This window comes from Nuphar pumila, chromosome 16, assembly GCF_984573655.1.
Source record: "Nuphar pumila chromosome 16, dmNupPumi1.hap1.1, whole genome shotgun sequence".
NCBI lineage: Eukaryota > Viridiplantae > Streptophyta > Magnoliopsida > Nymphaeales > Nymphaeaceae > Nuphar > Nuphar pumila.
In genome coordinates this window covers 285,295-301,769 of record NC_143264.1, presented here as the reverse complement: position 1 = coordinate 301,769, position 16,475 = coordinate 285,295, and the positions used below count along the sequence as shown (strand labels likewise).

The following is a 16,475-nucleotide window of genomic DNA, read 5'->3' as shown; positions in this document are numbered from 1 at the left end:
AGGTCTGGTTAGAGTTACATACAACAACTTACCAACCAAGGAGCGATAACTGCTACTGTCCACAAAATCTGATTTTTCATCAAATAGACGAGCCTTAGGGTCCATAGGAATCCTTGTAGGTTTTGCCCCTAACATTCTTGTCTCCTTCAACAGGTCTAAGACATACTTACGCTCAGTAGGTCCAAGACATACTTACGCTGTGACAAAACCAATCCTTCTTTACTTCTAGCAACCTATATGCCCAAAAAATATCTGAGAGGCCCCAAATCTTTAGTCACAAAGTGTTTTTGAAGATGAGCCTTTGTCTCAAAAATGTCTTTGTCATTGCTTTCTGTGACTATAATATCAACATATACTACCATAACAACAATCCTTGCACAAGTCTTTTTAATAAACAACGAATGATCAGAGGCTGACCGTGCAAAGCCAAAGGCTACCACTACCTCAAACAATTTGGAGAACTACGCACGTGGACTCTGTTTAAGACCATAGATTGCCTTTTTCAACCTGCATACCTTCTGACACTCCCCTTGAACTTCAAACCCCGGAGGCTACTGCATGTAATCAGTCTCTTGCAAATCTTCATATAAAAGGGCATTCTTCACATCGAGCTGACACAGACGCCACCCATGGTGCAATGCAACTGACAAAATAAGACGAATAGTCCCAAGGCGAGCCACAAGAGAGAATGTCTCAAAGAAGTCCACGTCATATGTTTGAGTATAGCCTTTAGCCACCAGGCGCTCTTTAAACCGTTCAATTGAGCCATCGGAGTTATACTTAATAGTATAGACCCACTTATAACCAACAATGTCAACCTCAGAAGGTGGATCAACTAATTCCCAAGTGCCACGAGAGAGTAGGACATCCATTTCTTCCTGCATGGTGGTCATCCATCTAGGATCCAACAGAGCTTGATGGTGATTAAGAGGAACTGATGATGCAGATAGTGCTAATATAAAAGTCTTCATATGTCCAAGTCTGGCCTCTAAAACAAACTGAGAAATAGGGTGAAGTGTGCACTGCCTCTTACCCTTCCAGAGGACAATAGGTAAATCATCATCAACAATAGGCAAGTCAGTAGAGTCGGGTACACTCACCATGGGAGAAGGTGATGGAGCAGGCATAGAGTCAGGTGGAGCACGACGTGTGTACACCACAGGAGGATTCTGGTAACGTAATTCACTCTGACACAGAACAATAGACTCAGGAGAGACATACTCTAAGGGAAAGGGAGGAACAGGTAGAGGAAATGCGTCACCTTGATTAGCATGTATCCGAGGAGAAGTACTTGAAAAGTAAGGAATAGACTCAAAGAAGGAAACATCTGCTCTAACATACTCTTTCTGGGTGATGGGATCATAACAGCGATATGCTTTTTGGTTCTTGGGATACCCAACAAAAACACATTTGATAGACTGAGCGGACAATTTGTCGCGGTTGGGACCAAGTTTGTGTACAAAGCAAACACAGCCAAATACCTTTGGAGAGATTCAAAAAAGGGGGGCTTCAGGTCTAAGAATTTGTATGGGAATTCGATCCCCCACAGAGGTCGAAGGCATACGGTTTATCATGTATCCTGCAGTTAGAACTGCATCTCCCCAATAGGATGCAGGCATATTGGACTGGATCATAAGGCAACGAGAAACATTTAGAATTTGTCGATGTCTGCGCTCAGCTACGCCATTTTGTTGCGAGGTATGAGGACATGTAGTCTGAGGTTGGATGCCAAGATTTTTATAAAATTGAAGTAATATAGAGGATTTGAATTCAAGAGCATTATCAGTGTGAACAATTTTAACATAGGAATCAAACTGAGTTTTTATTTCAATAATCAAGGATTTGAGAACAATTGGAGCTTCAGACGTTTCCTTTAATGGAAACACCCACGATAGTCTGGAAAAGTCATCCACGATGACTAAATAATAACGACACTTAGAACGACTGGGAACTCGACTAGGACCCCAAACATCAACATGAAGAAGATGAAACATCTTGTGACTTGGACTTTGACTGGACGAAAATGAACTCCTGTGATGCTTTTCAACCTGACATGTCTCGCATTGCAAGGTAGTCAAAGGAGAGATATGGGAGATGACTCAACGCAGTGTAGGCGATGGAAGATGACCAAGACGATGATGCCATAACAATGGATTGAAAGAAGACTCAACAACCGAATAAACAGAACCAACCGGTTGGTGTAGATAATAGACTCCACCTTCCTCATAGCCTCCACCAATCCTCTTCCCCGTCAACAAGTCCTGAAATGTCCAACCAACAGGGTCAAATATTACTCTACAATTCATTTATTTGGCAACACGACTAACAAATAACAAATTTTGAGGAAATGAAGGGGCACGAAGAACATTTGACAACTGTAGAGTCGGGGAAATAAAAATATTGCCCTGGCCAATAATGGGTGAGGAACTGCCATCAGCAAGAACAACCTTCTTATGATTAGCAACATAATTCAAACTGGAAAAATCTAATGAATTTTCACATAAATGCCTGGATGCCCCAGAATCAATAATCCACCTACTACCTTGACAAAACAATCCATCACATACGGAACATGCAACATCAGCCATGGGAAAGCTCGATGGACGATAGGCCAACAACTCATCATACTCAGCACGAGTAAGTGTGATTGAATCACTAAGAGACTCTGAGGAATTATATCTGGTTTGACAACCTGAGCCTTAGGAGTAACTTTAGCGGGAGGTGCAGGAGGTCGACCATGCTTATCCAAACATCTATATTCTAAATGCCCAAATCTCCCACAATAGGTACACTGAAGCTTGCCTCTTCCTCCTGTGCCTTGACCACGATCACGTCCCAATGGATTAGGTATAGAACCTCAACCTCGACTATAGGAAACAGAAAGAGCCGAGGTTTGAGACTCAGATTGAGATGAAGGAATGGACATGGTAAGCCTGCTTAGCCGATTATATGCATCAGCTAGAGTAGGAACATCTGAACTTGTCAACATCTGAACTTTGGCAATTGAAAATTCAGCTGACAACCTAGTAAGGAACCGTGCAACCATGGTGTGTTCCTGGTGAAGTCTCTGCTTATCACAACACAATGGTCTATATGCATTCAGTCTCTCTAATGCCTCTTTTATAGAGGCGTAATATTGGGCCAGTGTCTGCTCACCTTACTGCAACTGTTAAATTTCCTGCTCCACTTGAAGAATGCGACTCACATTAGTTTCTTGTGAGTAAGTGTCTTGCAAGTTGTCCCACATTTGTTTTGCAGTTGTGTAATAAATTAGCCCATCAGCTATAGAATGTTGCACACTGTTCATAATCCATGACACGACGATATCATTATCCTCTTCCCATGTTGCATACTTTCCCGTTTTGTCTTTAGGCTCACTTTCTAGCAAAATATGTTTTCTGTGATGCCCTGAGACAGACATCATGAACGTACGAGACCATCTAGCATAGTTGGTCTCATCCAGCTTTACGGATAGTCCAAAGGAGAATGGATTTGCAAAATCTTTATAATCAATCACTGAGTCATTCTTCAAATCTGTTTTCTGCGTTTCAGCCATGAGATTGGACAGTAGCTTTGTTCCACTGCACAGTCACTCCCACACAACACAGTCTGCCGCAGAAAAAAAATACTTTTCTGTGAAAGAATGCAGCCAATAACCAGTTATAAATAGGTTAAAACACGACCATGAACTCAGATCTGAGATGTCCACCAACGACTATGTATCTGACCAACACCGATCTACAACTCCAACACTAATAGATCTGATCAGATTTAAGAGACGCTGATCAAATCTGATTTTCCACACGATCTCCAACTTCCATTGTCAGATTTAAAACCACCACCCACAAACACTTCCATCGACACAACAGATCTGATTTAGATCACAAAAAGAAAGGTTGCGACACACAACATGAAACCCACAACCACGACAACAAGTAGATTTGAATCACCCAGATCTGAACACAGACTTGGATCATAAAAAAACTGTGACATTCAACATCAGATCGACACCCAGATCTGAATGCAGAGTTGGATAGAAAAAACTGGACATTCAACACCAGATCGACTTCAAGCAACGACTGCAATCTTTATTTTTTTTTTTGTTTTTTTTTTGTTTACATACCAGATGACCACAACGCAGAAATCACATACTTCCATCCATCGACTGACCTCCACACTGATGTCGACTGCAGATCTCTCCTCTACGTCCACACCATGAATAAAACCTGATGTCAGATCCAAGAATCTGGCATCAGATTCAAGATGCAGGCCGAAAAGGAAAAATCTTCCTGCTCCCACGCATAAACCTAGTTGCTACAGATGGTTTGAGCAACTAGGTTGCTGCTGCCCAAGGAGGAGGAGAAACTCGATCAGTTCAGACACCCAGATCTGCAATCTGCTCTGATACCATGTTGAAGACTGCAAAAGAATGCTTTCCATTAGGTCTAATCTCCTTTAAATAGGGATTAGACAAAAGAATAGACTAGACTATTTACATTCATACCCTTTGCCACAAATAAAATAACCAAAAGAGACCCAACATATTAAATAATGACAAAACTGCCCTACACGTGAAAACCTACTTCTCAACACAGACTTCTGCCAAAACTTCATATAGTGAGAGTTTCACGAGTCACATGACGATATATGATGGCTATACACAATTATTCGGGTCTCAATCCTTTCTTGAATTGAAAGAGTTGTTCTTGAACACACTTCTTCCATTGTTTTGAGTCATTAGGTGTGTCCCATATAGGATCATGTCTAGCCATCTCATCCCACAACCTATTTAATTTTCCATAATATGCTCTAATGGTTTGATCACCTTACTTGCATGAGTGAATCTTGTCTCTAAGCTCCCACAAGTAGGCGGCATCCTTTTGAGTGCACATCTCTTTTAAAAAAGTGCATGCTTCATCGACCCTCTCAAAACTCAAATTATTAGCACATGAATCTTGGTCCATGCTATTCATGAACTATGAGAGGACCTTTGCATGACTCACTTCTCATTCTTTTAAGACTTTCACATAGCCTTCTCCTTTTCAACATCCTTTAGAGCTTCTTCAACTCCATTCACAATTTTGGTAAAAGTTGAGGTTTCATAGTAGAACCATCAACTAAGTGCCATAGTTCTTTTCCCACAAGGAATCGCTTGATCATCGTGGCCCACATGTTGTAATTGTTTTCATCGAACTTGATAGGGATGATGGTGACAACCTCCTTTTTTGCCATGGAGATGTTATATATATATATATATATATATATATATATATATATATATATATATATATAGAGAGAGAGAGAGAGAGAGAGAGAGAGAGAGAGAGAGAGAGAGAGAGAGAGAAGGATGAAAGATGAAAGATGCAAGGATAAAAAAACGACACCACCAACACACGAGCACCACATGCACTTTGAACGCGAGCAACATGAGCACTTAAAAAAGTAGAGACCACTGATTCTTGATTACAATTGCAAGAACAAGGTAACAAGAGCCAATGACTTTGATACCATGTAATGATATCTCCAAGAGCCAAACACAATGCCTACTAGGGAAAGATCACAACACAACCCACAAAGGCGTACTCACAAGAGTCACAATAACACACTCACAATATAAAAAATAATATTTTATTGATCATAGAATGCGTAAAACATGCATGCCTCAATAGGGACTAAAGGTGTAACGCCCCAAAATTTCAACTTGTGATTTCGAAAACATTATCGAAAAACCTTTCAAAGATTTAAAGTTTTCACTTTTAAAAGCGACAACAGAAGACATTTAGAAAGGAGCACAAGTCAACAATCCTGGGTACGTTAGCTGAAAAACCATCATTCACATGAACAACTACGTAAAAGGAATTGAAGAAATAATGTAATAGATTATTAATAAAATCTGCAGTTTATTACAAAATGAGCAATTTCCCAAAGTTCAATAATTTAAGAAAAACTCCAAAACTCAGAGCCAAGATGCCAGCAGAAAAAAGAGAAATCTTGAGCCATGTTGTACCATGCCATCGGCCGCTTGTGAAGTCCTACTCATCACCTACCCATGAAATGGGTCAGTTTCACAACAAACCAGTAGGTGCACGAATAGATAAGTAGAATAAAATAAGGCAGGACATTCATGAGATAAGCATTTTATTGTATTAAAACAACAAATACAATTGTAATCTATTCTAACAAATGTAACATATATAAGGAGCTATTGTTTGAAACATTTCAAGCAGTGTAACTCTCAATCATCTACAACTATTTAAAAAGATATCCTTTAAGTTCTGATATTAACTGGCCTGTGGGTACGCACAGACGTGAAACGTAGAAACTGCCGAGACCGATCTGGGGGTTTATTATGTCAGGTGTTTTTATTAAACTGGATGACTGACTGAGTCCGCTCCTAAGGGGATGGTCAGTGACCAAGACAGTAAATCCCCAAAGGCATTCGTGGCCCATGTATGCATCCAACTTCTGCAGAAGTACCTGAGAGTTACCACCTAGGATAATTTATGGTAATCCTAATTTCCCTAACTCCGATGATTGGGGAAATCGAGTCTTTTGCCCGTGGAGTGATTGTTAACAACCTGTCCATCGGAGTTTTTGTACCATCCATCCTCTCCCTTGATGAACCGTGAAGGTCGAATGAGTACGACAGGGGTTTCTTAACCGCTGCCCCATTCTACATGCTCTGGTCTGTTAGACCCACTTGAGCATCTTGCCTGTGAAGGCGAGTTGTCACCATTATGTGATCTCAGCATTGTGCTAAATGCACGTATCGAGGTTGCTACAACCTCATCATCCAAACATCGTAACACACATGGAACGTACTTGTTCAAAAGTACGGTCGTACCTTTCTAAAAGTACAACTACGATGAGAGAGCAACAATTAATGTCTTATGATTCTTTTAGTTCATACATGACATGTATTGCTCTTTGAGCAATTGGCCTGTGGAGGCCGACATTATCTCATTGATATCTATAAGGGGTTGATTGCCCACTTCAGGGTACTTCATTACCTCTCGTAAAACTTATACCGTACATGTCTTAAGGTCCGGTTACAATAGCAATTGTCGTGGGTTTCTCTCTAGAAATGAGTCTACCCATAGAGTTTTACATTAAGCATGCAATTTCAAAAGAATAAGGATGAGAAAACACAAAACAAAAAATCACAAGTTAAGTAATCCTACAAGTAAGCATGTATGCCAAATAAACTATTCTATCACAGAATCTTTATATTTTATTTCATTCATACAAACCCTTCGTGCGACTTTCCCCTACCTCGGGATGTCGTGCAACTGTGTGCGTCTCCGAGTGTAGATGATACGAGGCTCAGGCCGCGGAGCCAAAGCGGGGTTCGATGCGAAGTCTGCAAAAGTGTGAGAGTTATTATGACATAGCTGTCAAAAGAACAGAAGGGCAATGGTAAGACCTGTCCTGTCGGCGAAAACTGATGAGTGGCAGGGTCAAGGCTCCTGCATAATAGAAAAAGAAATAGAACGGTAGTGGCCCACGATCTCTGACCAAACGACGAACAGTAGGGGCATCAGCCCTTACCTGACCAAACCACGAATGACAAGACAACGGATGGCAGGGGCATCAATCCCTGCCAGACAGAGCAGCGAATGGTAGGGGCCTCAGCCCCTGTCTGCCAAAACAACCAACGACAGGGGCCTCGGCCCCTGCCTGAAGAAAGCAATAAATGGGAGGGGCCTCGGCCCTTGCCATACACAACAGCCAACGACAAGGGCCTCGGTCCCTGCCTCACAAGAGTAACAAATGGCAGGGACTTTGGTCCCTGCCTGACAAAACTGGATGATAGGGGCCTCGGCCCTTGCAACCCAATGAATGGCAGGGGCCTCAGTCCCTGCCAGACAAAACGACAATCGACAGGGGTTGCGGCCCCTGCTTGACCAAACAAGGAAATGGCAGGGGCGAGGCCCCTGCCTGATGAACGAATAATGGTAGGGCCCCCTGCCTGACAGAACAGGAAATGGCAGGGGCCTCGGCCCCTGCCTGGCGTAATTATAAACGGCAGGGGCCCTTGCTCGTCTGAAAAGGGAAATGGCAGGGACCTTAGCCCCTGCCTAACGAAACAAGGGATGGCAGGGGCCTCGACCCCTGCCTGAAGAACCGACTAATGGCAGGGGCCTCGGCCCCTGCCTGACAGGGTCGCAACGACAACCCAAAAAAAAGAGAAGAAAAGCATGGCACAGGGGGAGCAGGAGGGTGCAGGGGGACGGACGACCTCTCGTCGGTCATCCGATAGCCCAAAGGGAAGAGAGGGGGGGGGGGGGGGGTGCCGCAGGGGAGACTGCCCCCCTGCTGCTCTCTAACAACCCCAAGAGGAAAGGGGGAGACGACAAGGGCATGTAGGCTCCCTGTTGACCCTCTGATGGTCACAGGGGGAGCGGGAGGGCGCGGCAGGGGCCGAGCGCCGCCTGTCGACCTCCCGGCAAAACCCTTAAGAAGGGGGAAAAGAGGGAGGTGAAGAGGGAGGATAAGGGCGTACCTGGGAAGAGGACCGTCGGCGTCGTCGGTCGGCAGTGGTTGCATCGGCGGCGGCGATCGGCGTTGGCGGAGTGCGCAGGGAAGGAGGAGAGAGCCGGCGCGAGAAGAGCGAAGAGGAGGAGGCTCGAGAGGGAGGCGTGCCTCCCCTTGCCCTCCTGCGATGCTCTTAAAGAGCTCGGGGGGGGGGGGGGGTAAATGGGGAAACCCCGGTGGGTTTCCCTAATCCATCAGAAATCGCAGGCCCGAGTCTGATACTATTTTTTTTACGTGGATTTTACATCCTACCCCTCTTAAAAGAATTTCGTTCGCGAAATATTTATTGCCTTCAAGAATCAAAATACAGGTAAGAATATTTTTCCCTGATATCGTTCTCAGGTTCCCAAGTACATTCGTCAATTCCATGATGTTGCCACCGAACTTTTACAAAGGAAATAGTCTTTGATCTTAGCACTTAGTCACGACGATCTACGATCTCCACTGTTTTTTTTTCGAATGTCAAGTCCCCTCTAATGTCCATATCGTCGTAATGAATGATGTGCGATGGATCGTGAACGTACTTCCTCAACATGGATACGTGAAAAACATTATGGATCTGAGCGTACTGAGGAGGTAACACCACTCGATAAGCTGCTTTTCCAATCCGCTCCAGGATTTCGAACGGTCCGACGTATCTAGGACTTAGCTTTCCCTTCTTCCCGAACCGAAATACGTTCTTCGTCGGAGATACCTTAAGAAAAACCATTTCACCAATTTCGAAGGTAAGCTCTCGTCGGCGTCTATCTGCATAGCTTTTCTGCCAACTCTAAGCGGTACAGAGTCGTTCCCGAATCATTTGCACTTGTTGAGTATAGTGTTACAAGACTATAGGTGCTTCTAATCTTTGTTCGCCAACCTCGTCCCAGTAAACAGGTGATCGACACGGCCTCCCATACAAAGCTTCGTATTGGGCCATCCTGATGCTCACATGGTAGCTGTTGTTATACACGAATTCCGCCAGACTGATGTGGGAATCCCAATCTCCCTTCCAGTCCATCATACAAGCTCGAAGCATGTCTTCCAAGGTCTGAATCGTACGTTCTGACTGCTCGTGAGTCTGAGGGTGAAACGCAGTACTGAACTTCAATTTTGTGCCCAAAGCCAGTTGAAGTTGTCCCCAAAACCTCGAAGTGAATCTAGGATCACGATCAGAGATAATCGAAACCGGAACACCGTGCAATATCACAATCTCTCTAACATAGAGATCGGCGAGACTATCCAATGATTGGTTGAGATGGATAGGTAGGAAGTGAGCAGACTTGGTGAGTCTATCGACAATCACCCAAATCGCGTCATGCTTCCTCCGTGTCCTCGATAGGCCGACTATGAAGTCCATGGTGATATCTTTTCACTTCCATAAAGGGATCTCTATCTGCTGCATGACCCCACCGGGTCTCTGGTGTTCGATCTTGATCTGCTGGCACGTCAAACACTTTGAGACATACTCAGCCACGTCTCGTTTCATACCGTTCCACCAATAACTCCGTTGTAGGTCCCTGAACATCTTCGTGCCGTCAGGGTGAATGGTGTATCTAGAATTGTGGGCTTCGGCAAGAATTTCATCTCGTAAGACCGGGTCATCAGGAACCCAAAGGCGCTCCTTCAGCCATATACTTCCATCCTCCTTCAGACGAAAAGGTGTATCTGCCAGTATCGCTTGAGCCTTCAACTTCTCGAACCGTACGTCTGTCTTCTGCCCATTAATGATCCTAGCTAGTAGCTCAGGTTGAGCCACAAGATGGGATAACCCGATTGAACCTTTAGTGATTGCGAAAGGTTCCCAAGAGGCTAGGTCTTCGACCAACCTCCATCCAGCAAATAAGGCATTAATCGAAACTTCCAGTGCTTTGCGGTTGAGGGCGTCAGCTATGACGTTCGCCTTTCCTAGGTGGTAGGAGAGGGTGAAGTTGTAATCCTTGAGGAATTCAAGCCAACGTCGTTGCCTCATGTTCAAATCTTTCTGCGAAAATAGATACTTAAGGCTCTTATGATCGGTGAATGCTTCAAACTACTCCCCATACAAGTAGTGTCGCTAAATCTTTAGTGCGAACACAATTGCAGCTAACTTTAAATCATGAGTTGGGTAATTCTTCTCGTGAATTTTAAGTTGCCGAGAGGCGTAAGCGATCACTTTCCCATTCTGCATCAACACGGCTCTTAAGCCTGACCCAGAGGCATCAGTATAAATCACGAATCCGCCTTTACCAGAAGGTAAGGTCAAAATAGGAGCACTGATAAGTCGCTCCTTCAATAACTGAAAATTCGCCTCGCACTTCTCGTCCCATAAGAATCAGCTTTCTTCAGCAACTTCGTCAGGGGTAATACAATTTTTGAAAAATCCTGAATGAATCGTTTGTAGTAACCCGCTAGTCCAAGAAAACTCCTGATATCACGTGCGTTCTTCGGTTGCTGCCAACCTATGTCACACGGACTCGGCTCCAAGGTCGCCGCACCCGCGTCGACACGCACGGACACGGGTGCGGCTCGGACTCGGTCAACCCGACCCTGGGTGTGGTCAACGCACCCAGGGTCATTTTGGTCCATTTTTTGGATTTTTTTTTTTGATTTTTTTTTTAATTTTTTGGGCTACAGCTGTAAGGAAAAAAACCCATCACAACTAAAAAACCTGTACACTTTCAAGTTTTAAGTACAGAATGGGCACAACTCAAGTTTTTGTGGTTTTTTCCTGTATGAAGAAAGTGAATCATTACAGTGTATGAAGAAAGTGCCCAAAAGTGAATTATTCCTGTATGAAGAAAGTGTACAGAATGCCTTCACAACTCATCACCTGTCCCCTAATGGGCACAACTTTGATCGAGTCTTATATGTATATATATATTTTTATTTTTTTTAATATATATATATAGCCGAGTCCCCGTGTCCAAAATTTTTGAAATTGCGCCGCACCCGTGTCGCACCCGCACCCGCACCCGCACCCATGTGACATAGCTGCCAATTGAGTACAGCCGCAACCTTTGCAGGGTCCACAGACACTCCTTCTTTAGAAATAACGTGTCCCAAAAACATAACTTCCTCGAGCCAAAATTCATATTTAGAGAACTTGGCATACAAACGTTCCTTTCGCAGGGTCTCCAACACGATGGTTAGGTGTTCCCGATGTTGTTCTCGACTTTCTGAGTACACCAAGATGTCGTCGATGAACACGATCACGAAGGTGTCCAAAAATAGCTTGAACACCCTATTCATTAAGTCCATGAAAGCTGCAAGGGCATTGGTCAGTCCGAACGGCATGACCGTGAACTCGTAATGTCCGTATCTCGTCCGAAAGGCCGTCTTAGGAATATCATCATTCCTAATTCTGAGTTGATGGTATCCAGACCTAAGATCGATTTTCGAGAAAACTTTTGCCTTCTGTAACTGATCGAACAAGTCTTCGATACGCGGTAATGGGTACTTGTTTTTTATCGTGGCCTGGTTGAGCATTCGATAGTCGATGCACATACTCAAGGTCCCGTCCTTCTTCTTCACGAAAAACACAGGAGCTCCCCAAGGAGATACGCTGGGGCGAATGAATCCCTGATCCAACAACTCCTGCAACTGCTTCTTGAGCTCTTCAAGCTCAGTTGGCGCCATCCTGTAAGGTGCTTTAGAGATTGGAGTCGTACTTGGTAGCAATTCAATATTGAATTCTACCTCACGAGATGGCGGAAGTCTCGACAGCTCTTTAGGAAAAACGTCGGGATAATCGCAAACAACATCCAGCTCACCGATGGGAATAGGCATTGGTTCCGATTGGATAACACTAACCAAAAAGGCAGTGCATCCCTTCCGCAAGAAGTTTTGCGCCTTTAGCGCCGAGATCATCCGACTTGCTCGTACAGGTCTGAGAATTCTGAATTCTACTCTCGGAGATCCTGGAGGTGATAAAACGATCTTGCCATCACGGCAAAATATCTTGGCATGATACTTGTGCAACCAATCCATGCCTAGGATGACGTCAAATTCTGTCATTTCAAGCAAGATGGCACAAGCAGGCAAATGCCGCTCTGCCACAACTACATCCAATTCAGGTATGAAAGTGATGCAAACCGTGTTCTTCCCAACGGGGTTATACACATCTAAAGCATTGTCAAGTGGTTTTACAATTATGTGCAATTGTTCTACAATTTTTTCTGAAACAAACGAGTGGGTGACACCACAATCAAAGAGTGCAAAAGCTGCTTGACCAGCAACAAGAATGATACCTTGAACGAGATCCCCTTTTGTCAATTGTTCGACCGTGGTTGCATAAACTCGACCCTGTTCCTTGACACTGCTTGGTTGTACTCGTTGCTGCTGATGAGGTGGTCGAGGAGGCTGAGATACGTTGCCGGTTTGCTTGAGGTCATCTGCTGCTTTCTTTCGGCAGTCGCGTATGAAATGACCCATCTTGCCACAGTACAAACATTCGCCAGTGTCCCGCAGACAAGATTGTCCTACGTGAGGCCTCTTGCACTTGGGGCAACTATCTCTAGACGGCTGACTGGGCGGTGGATGGCCCTGCTGTTGTTGGTGTTTTGCCGGAGGGAACTGTTTCTTCCCTCCCTCGGTCTTCACAGGTAGTGGTGGTTGCTGCCCTGGGCCGTTGGAATAGGTCCTCTTTTGATCATCACCTGTCACAGGTGGCTTTTTCGCCTGTACACTCTTTGAACGCTCCCAATCCTCGTTCAGTAGGGTGACAACTTCTATAGCCGCAGAAAAAGTCGCGGGCATGCTGGTGAGAACCCTATGCTTGAGTCCTTCTTTCAATCCACGAATGAACTTCCTAGCCCGCTCATGATCATCTTTGAACAGGTGGGGACAGTAGCGCTCCAACCGTTGAAATTTGACGATATACTCGTTTAAACTTAAGCTGCCTTGGCACAACTCTAGAAATTCCACCTTCTTTTCCCTCGCATGAGGAGGGAAGTAGTTTCCGAGGAAAGCCCTCCGGAAGGCCTCCTAAGGGATTACCTCAGCACCTGGGAACTGCACTTCTCGGGTAGTGTCCTTTCATATGTGGCGGTTGGTGTATTCCCAATAAGGGAACCCGGATCCTGCTCGGAGCGACCCTGACTACGAATCGCCTCTGCCAAAGAGTTGAGGGTATCCATCATGAATCCCCTCTGCTCACGCAACTCATCAGCTATGTTGTTGCTTGAGTTCCCTGTCATCCTTAAAAAGTAACCAAGGTTAATAGTAAAAAACATTGAAGAAGCACAAGAAAACATAAGTATAGGAGCAAAGGCAAAAATATAGGTCTTTATTACGAAAGTCATTTATTTCGAATCCAGTAGTGCTGGTACACAAGCAAAAAGTTCTATTCTGTAATGATAAATGAGTTCACAGACTCCAAAAAAACTTGGTAGGTGCTACCTCTCCTTAGGGACGGCTAGAGTACTGCCTAAGATATTCCCTTCTATTGCCTATGCGCCTGAATCTGCGCTTAGGGGTGAAGGGAGGTGGCTCCCCATAGGAGGTCTCTTGCTCGTAGAGGGCGTCACCGGAGTATATTCCGGTGAGCCAAGACTATAACTTGAAGAATCAGTCGCAGACGTGTATGTGGGTGATACACTGCTCACTGGGTCTGCTGGAGGTGGTGGTTGCTCGCCTGCAGTCGAAATTGTGATCCTGCCATCGTGCTCGACTTTGCGGAGGCAGACATCCATGGTGTGCCCTGATTCTCCATAGAAAACGCACTCCTCTGCTAACTCAGGGAGAACATAATCTCCCGATGACTCTTGTGGTGTCTGATGGTGCACCCGAACATGCGAAAGTGTGAATTCACCTTCTCGAGCATACACCTTCTGGAATATCCCCAGAAATGTTGTCATAGTCCTCTTATCATGCTCATTCTCCTTTTTGTGTTCCAGACTTATCCATATTTTCTTTCTGGTTTGGATATTCAAGGTATATATACCGTTACAATGACTATCCATTATGAGGGCCCTGACTTTTTGTTTTGGTCTATTTATTTTATTCTGAAAGTTTACCATTATGTAACATTGTAAGAGTTTTGGCTACTATGTCCTAGTTGTTTCATTCATTGATATTAAGGCTCTTGGTATTTTTGCAGAGCTAGAACAGGCAGCGGCACTGAAATATCTATATAGGTGGCTTCAACAGCATCCAAAGTACAGGATTCTCATCCCACCAGAGCAGATAGATAAACTATATTATAATGATGTAAGTGAATTTAATTTTACTTAAATTTAACTATATATAATAAAGAGGATGCTCTGGTGAGAATTGGGTGTTCTTATTAATAAAGAACATATTATGTTTCTTATTAATTGGATTGTGGTTATTGTAGAATATATAATCTACTATAGAACATAATTGTTTTGGCTTCTTGATTTTGATTGCTAATTCCAAACATGATCCTGATTGCAGGTAGCTAAGCTATTCAATGAAGCTGTTCAAATGTCTCCTGAGGATGCTGACATCCATATAGTTCTTGGTGTCCTACATAACTTATCTAGAGAATATGACAAAGCTATCTCATCCTTCCAAAAAGCACTAAAACTGGAACCACGTGATTATTCTCTCTGGAACAAACTTGGTGCAACTCAAGCAAACAGTGTTCAGAGTACTGATGCCTTATTTGCTTATCAGCAGGTAGCTGTTCTATGTATTCATGGCAGTTTCTTGCTGTTTTTATCAAAGTATGAGTAGTTGTCATTCTGAGTATTTTATTTTCTTTACAAGTGTACTGTGTTATGTAATGTTCATCGGTACATGAATAAGAATGCTAACAAGGATGTTGCTAATGTGCGAAGTTTGTCATGGTTATGCCTGAAGTTGGGCATTCATGTTCAAATTCATTTTTCTGTTCTAGTTGCTAACTGAGGTTTGGTTGGGCTTGGAATACAAATGTACCATAGGTTCATAACTGCTAAATCTAGTTGCAACTGGTTTTGTTCTTGTTGTCCTCAGATCGAGATATTCTCTCAACTTCAGTAACTTGATGTTACTGGAAGATGGGAAGATAGACACACACACATGTACATGTGCTCATTCTCTTTCTTTTAAGCTTGGTGTGTTAGGTGATGCCTACGTATTGCCAGGGCATTCTTGTATGTCTGCCAAGCAGCTCATGGTGCTTTTGACAAGATAACATCATATGGATGGTAAGGACTAAGGACAAAAATGCTAGTGGATCTTGATGGAGAGTGATGTGTTCAGCACTTTTTTTCATCTTTTCTCATTCTTTATCTAGGACAGCTGTAGGTAGTGCTGGAGCAACCACACAAGTTTTTTCAGCATGCACGTCATAGATGCAGACGTGAATCAGTGTGTATATATATACAGAGAGAGAGAGAGAGAGAGAGAGAGAGAGAGAGAGAGAGAGAGAGTAGCTCCTAAACAGTCTTATCTCATCTCCTATCAAAGGGACAAAGTCTCGGGTGTTTGCTTAATCCGAACTCATCGGCGTATTCTCTATAGCATAGTATTAGATTAAACATTTTTCATGTTTAGATGCACATTTAGAGCAATAAAAAATCAATGGCTTATATTGCACCAAAACTTGGTGAAATAGAAATTGAGGTTTCTCATCGATGAAATTTGATCCAAAGCATGGTTTTTTAGTGAATGAGCATTGATGAACACATCTACAGGTTAAGATTAAGCAAAAAATATTTTGCAACTATGTTTTTCAGAAGCATTTAGGATGATTTAGGCAAACTGTTTAGGAGCTACTCCTCTCTCTCTCTCTCTCTCTAGATATATATATATATATATATATATATATATATATATATATATATATATATATATATATATATATATATATATATATATATATATTGGGTCTGCCTCTTTCTCAATCTTTTTATTCTCTCTCCATTGTCAAACCCTCATGAGTTTGATGAGTTTTCTGGCTGCCTGCACATGGTTTATACGTATGCAGGAGAGAGATGGAATCCAAGGTGGAAATGTGAATACCTAGCCTCACT

General features: G+C 43.4%; 1 protein-coding gene across 3 annotated transcripts in view; it reads left to right on the top strand.

Moving 5' to 3' along the window:
• The window catches only part of LOC149812578 (peroxisome biogenesis protein 5-like), a 72,408-nt gene that overhangs the window by 53,138 nt on the left and 2,795 nt on the right, over window positions 1-16,475 (top strand). For all 3 annotated transcript variants that reach the window (XM_089991943.1, XM_089991945.1, XM_089991944.1), the window contains 2 exons: window positions 14,594-14,703; window positions 14,911-15,135. In XM_089991943.1, the coding sequence (XP_089848069.1) occupies window positions 14,594-14,703; window positions 14,911-15,135 (335 nt within the window). The remainder of the gene's footprint in view (window positions 1-14,593; window positions 14,704-14,910; window positions 15,136-16,475) is intronic.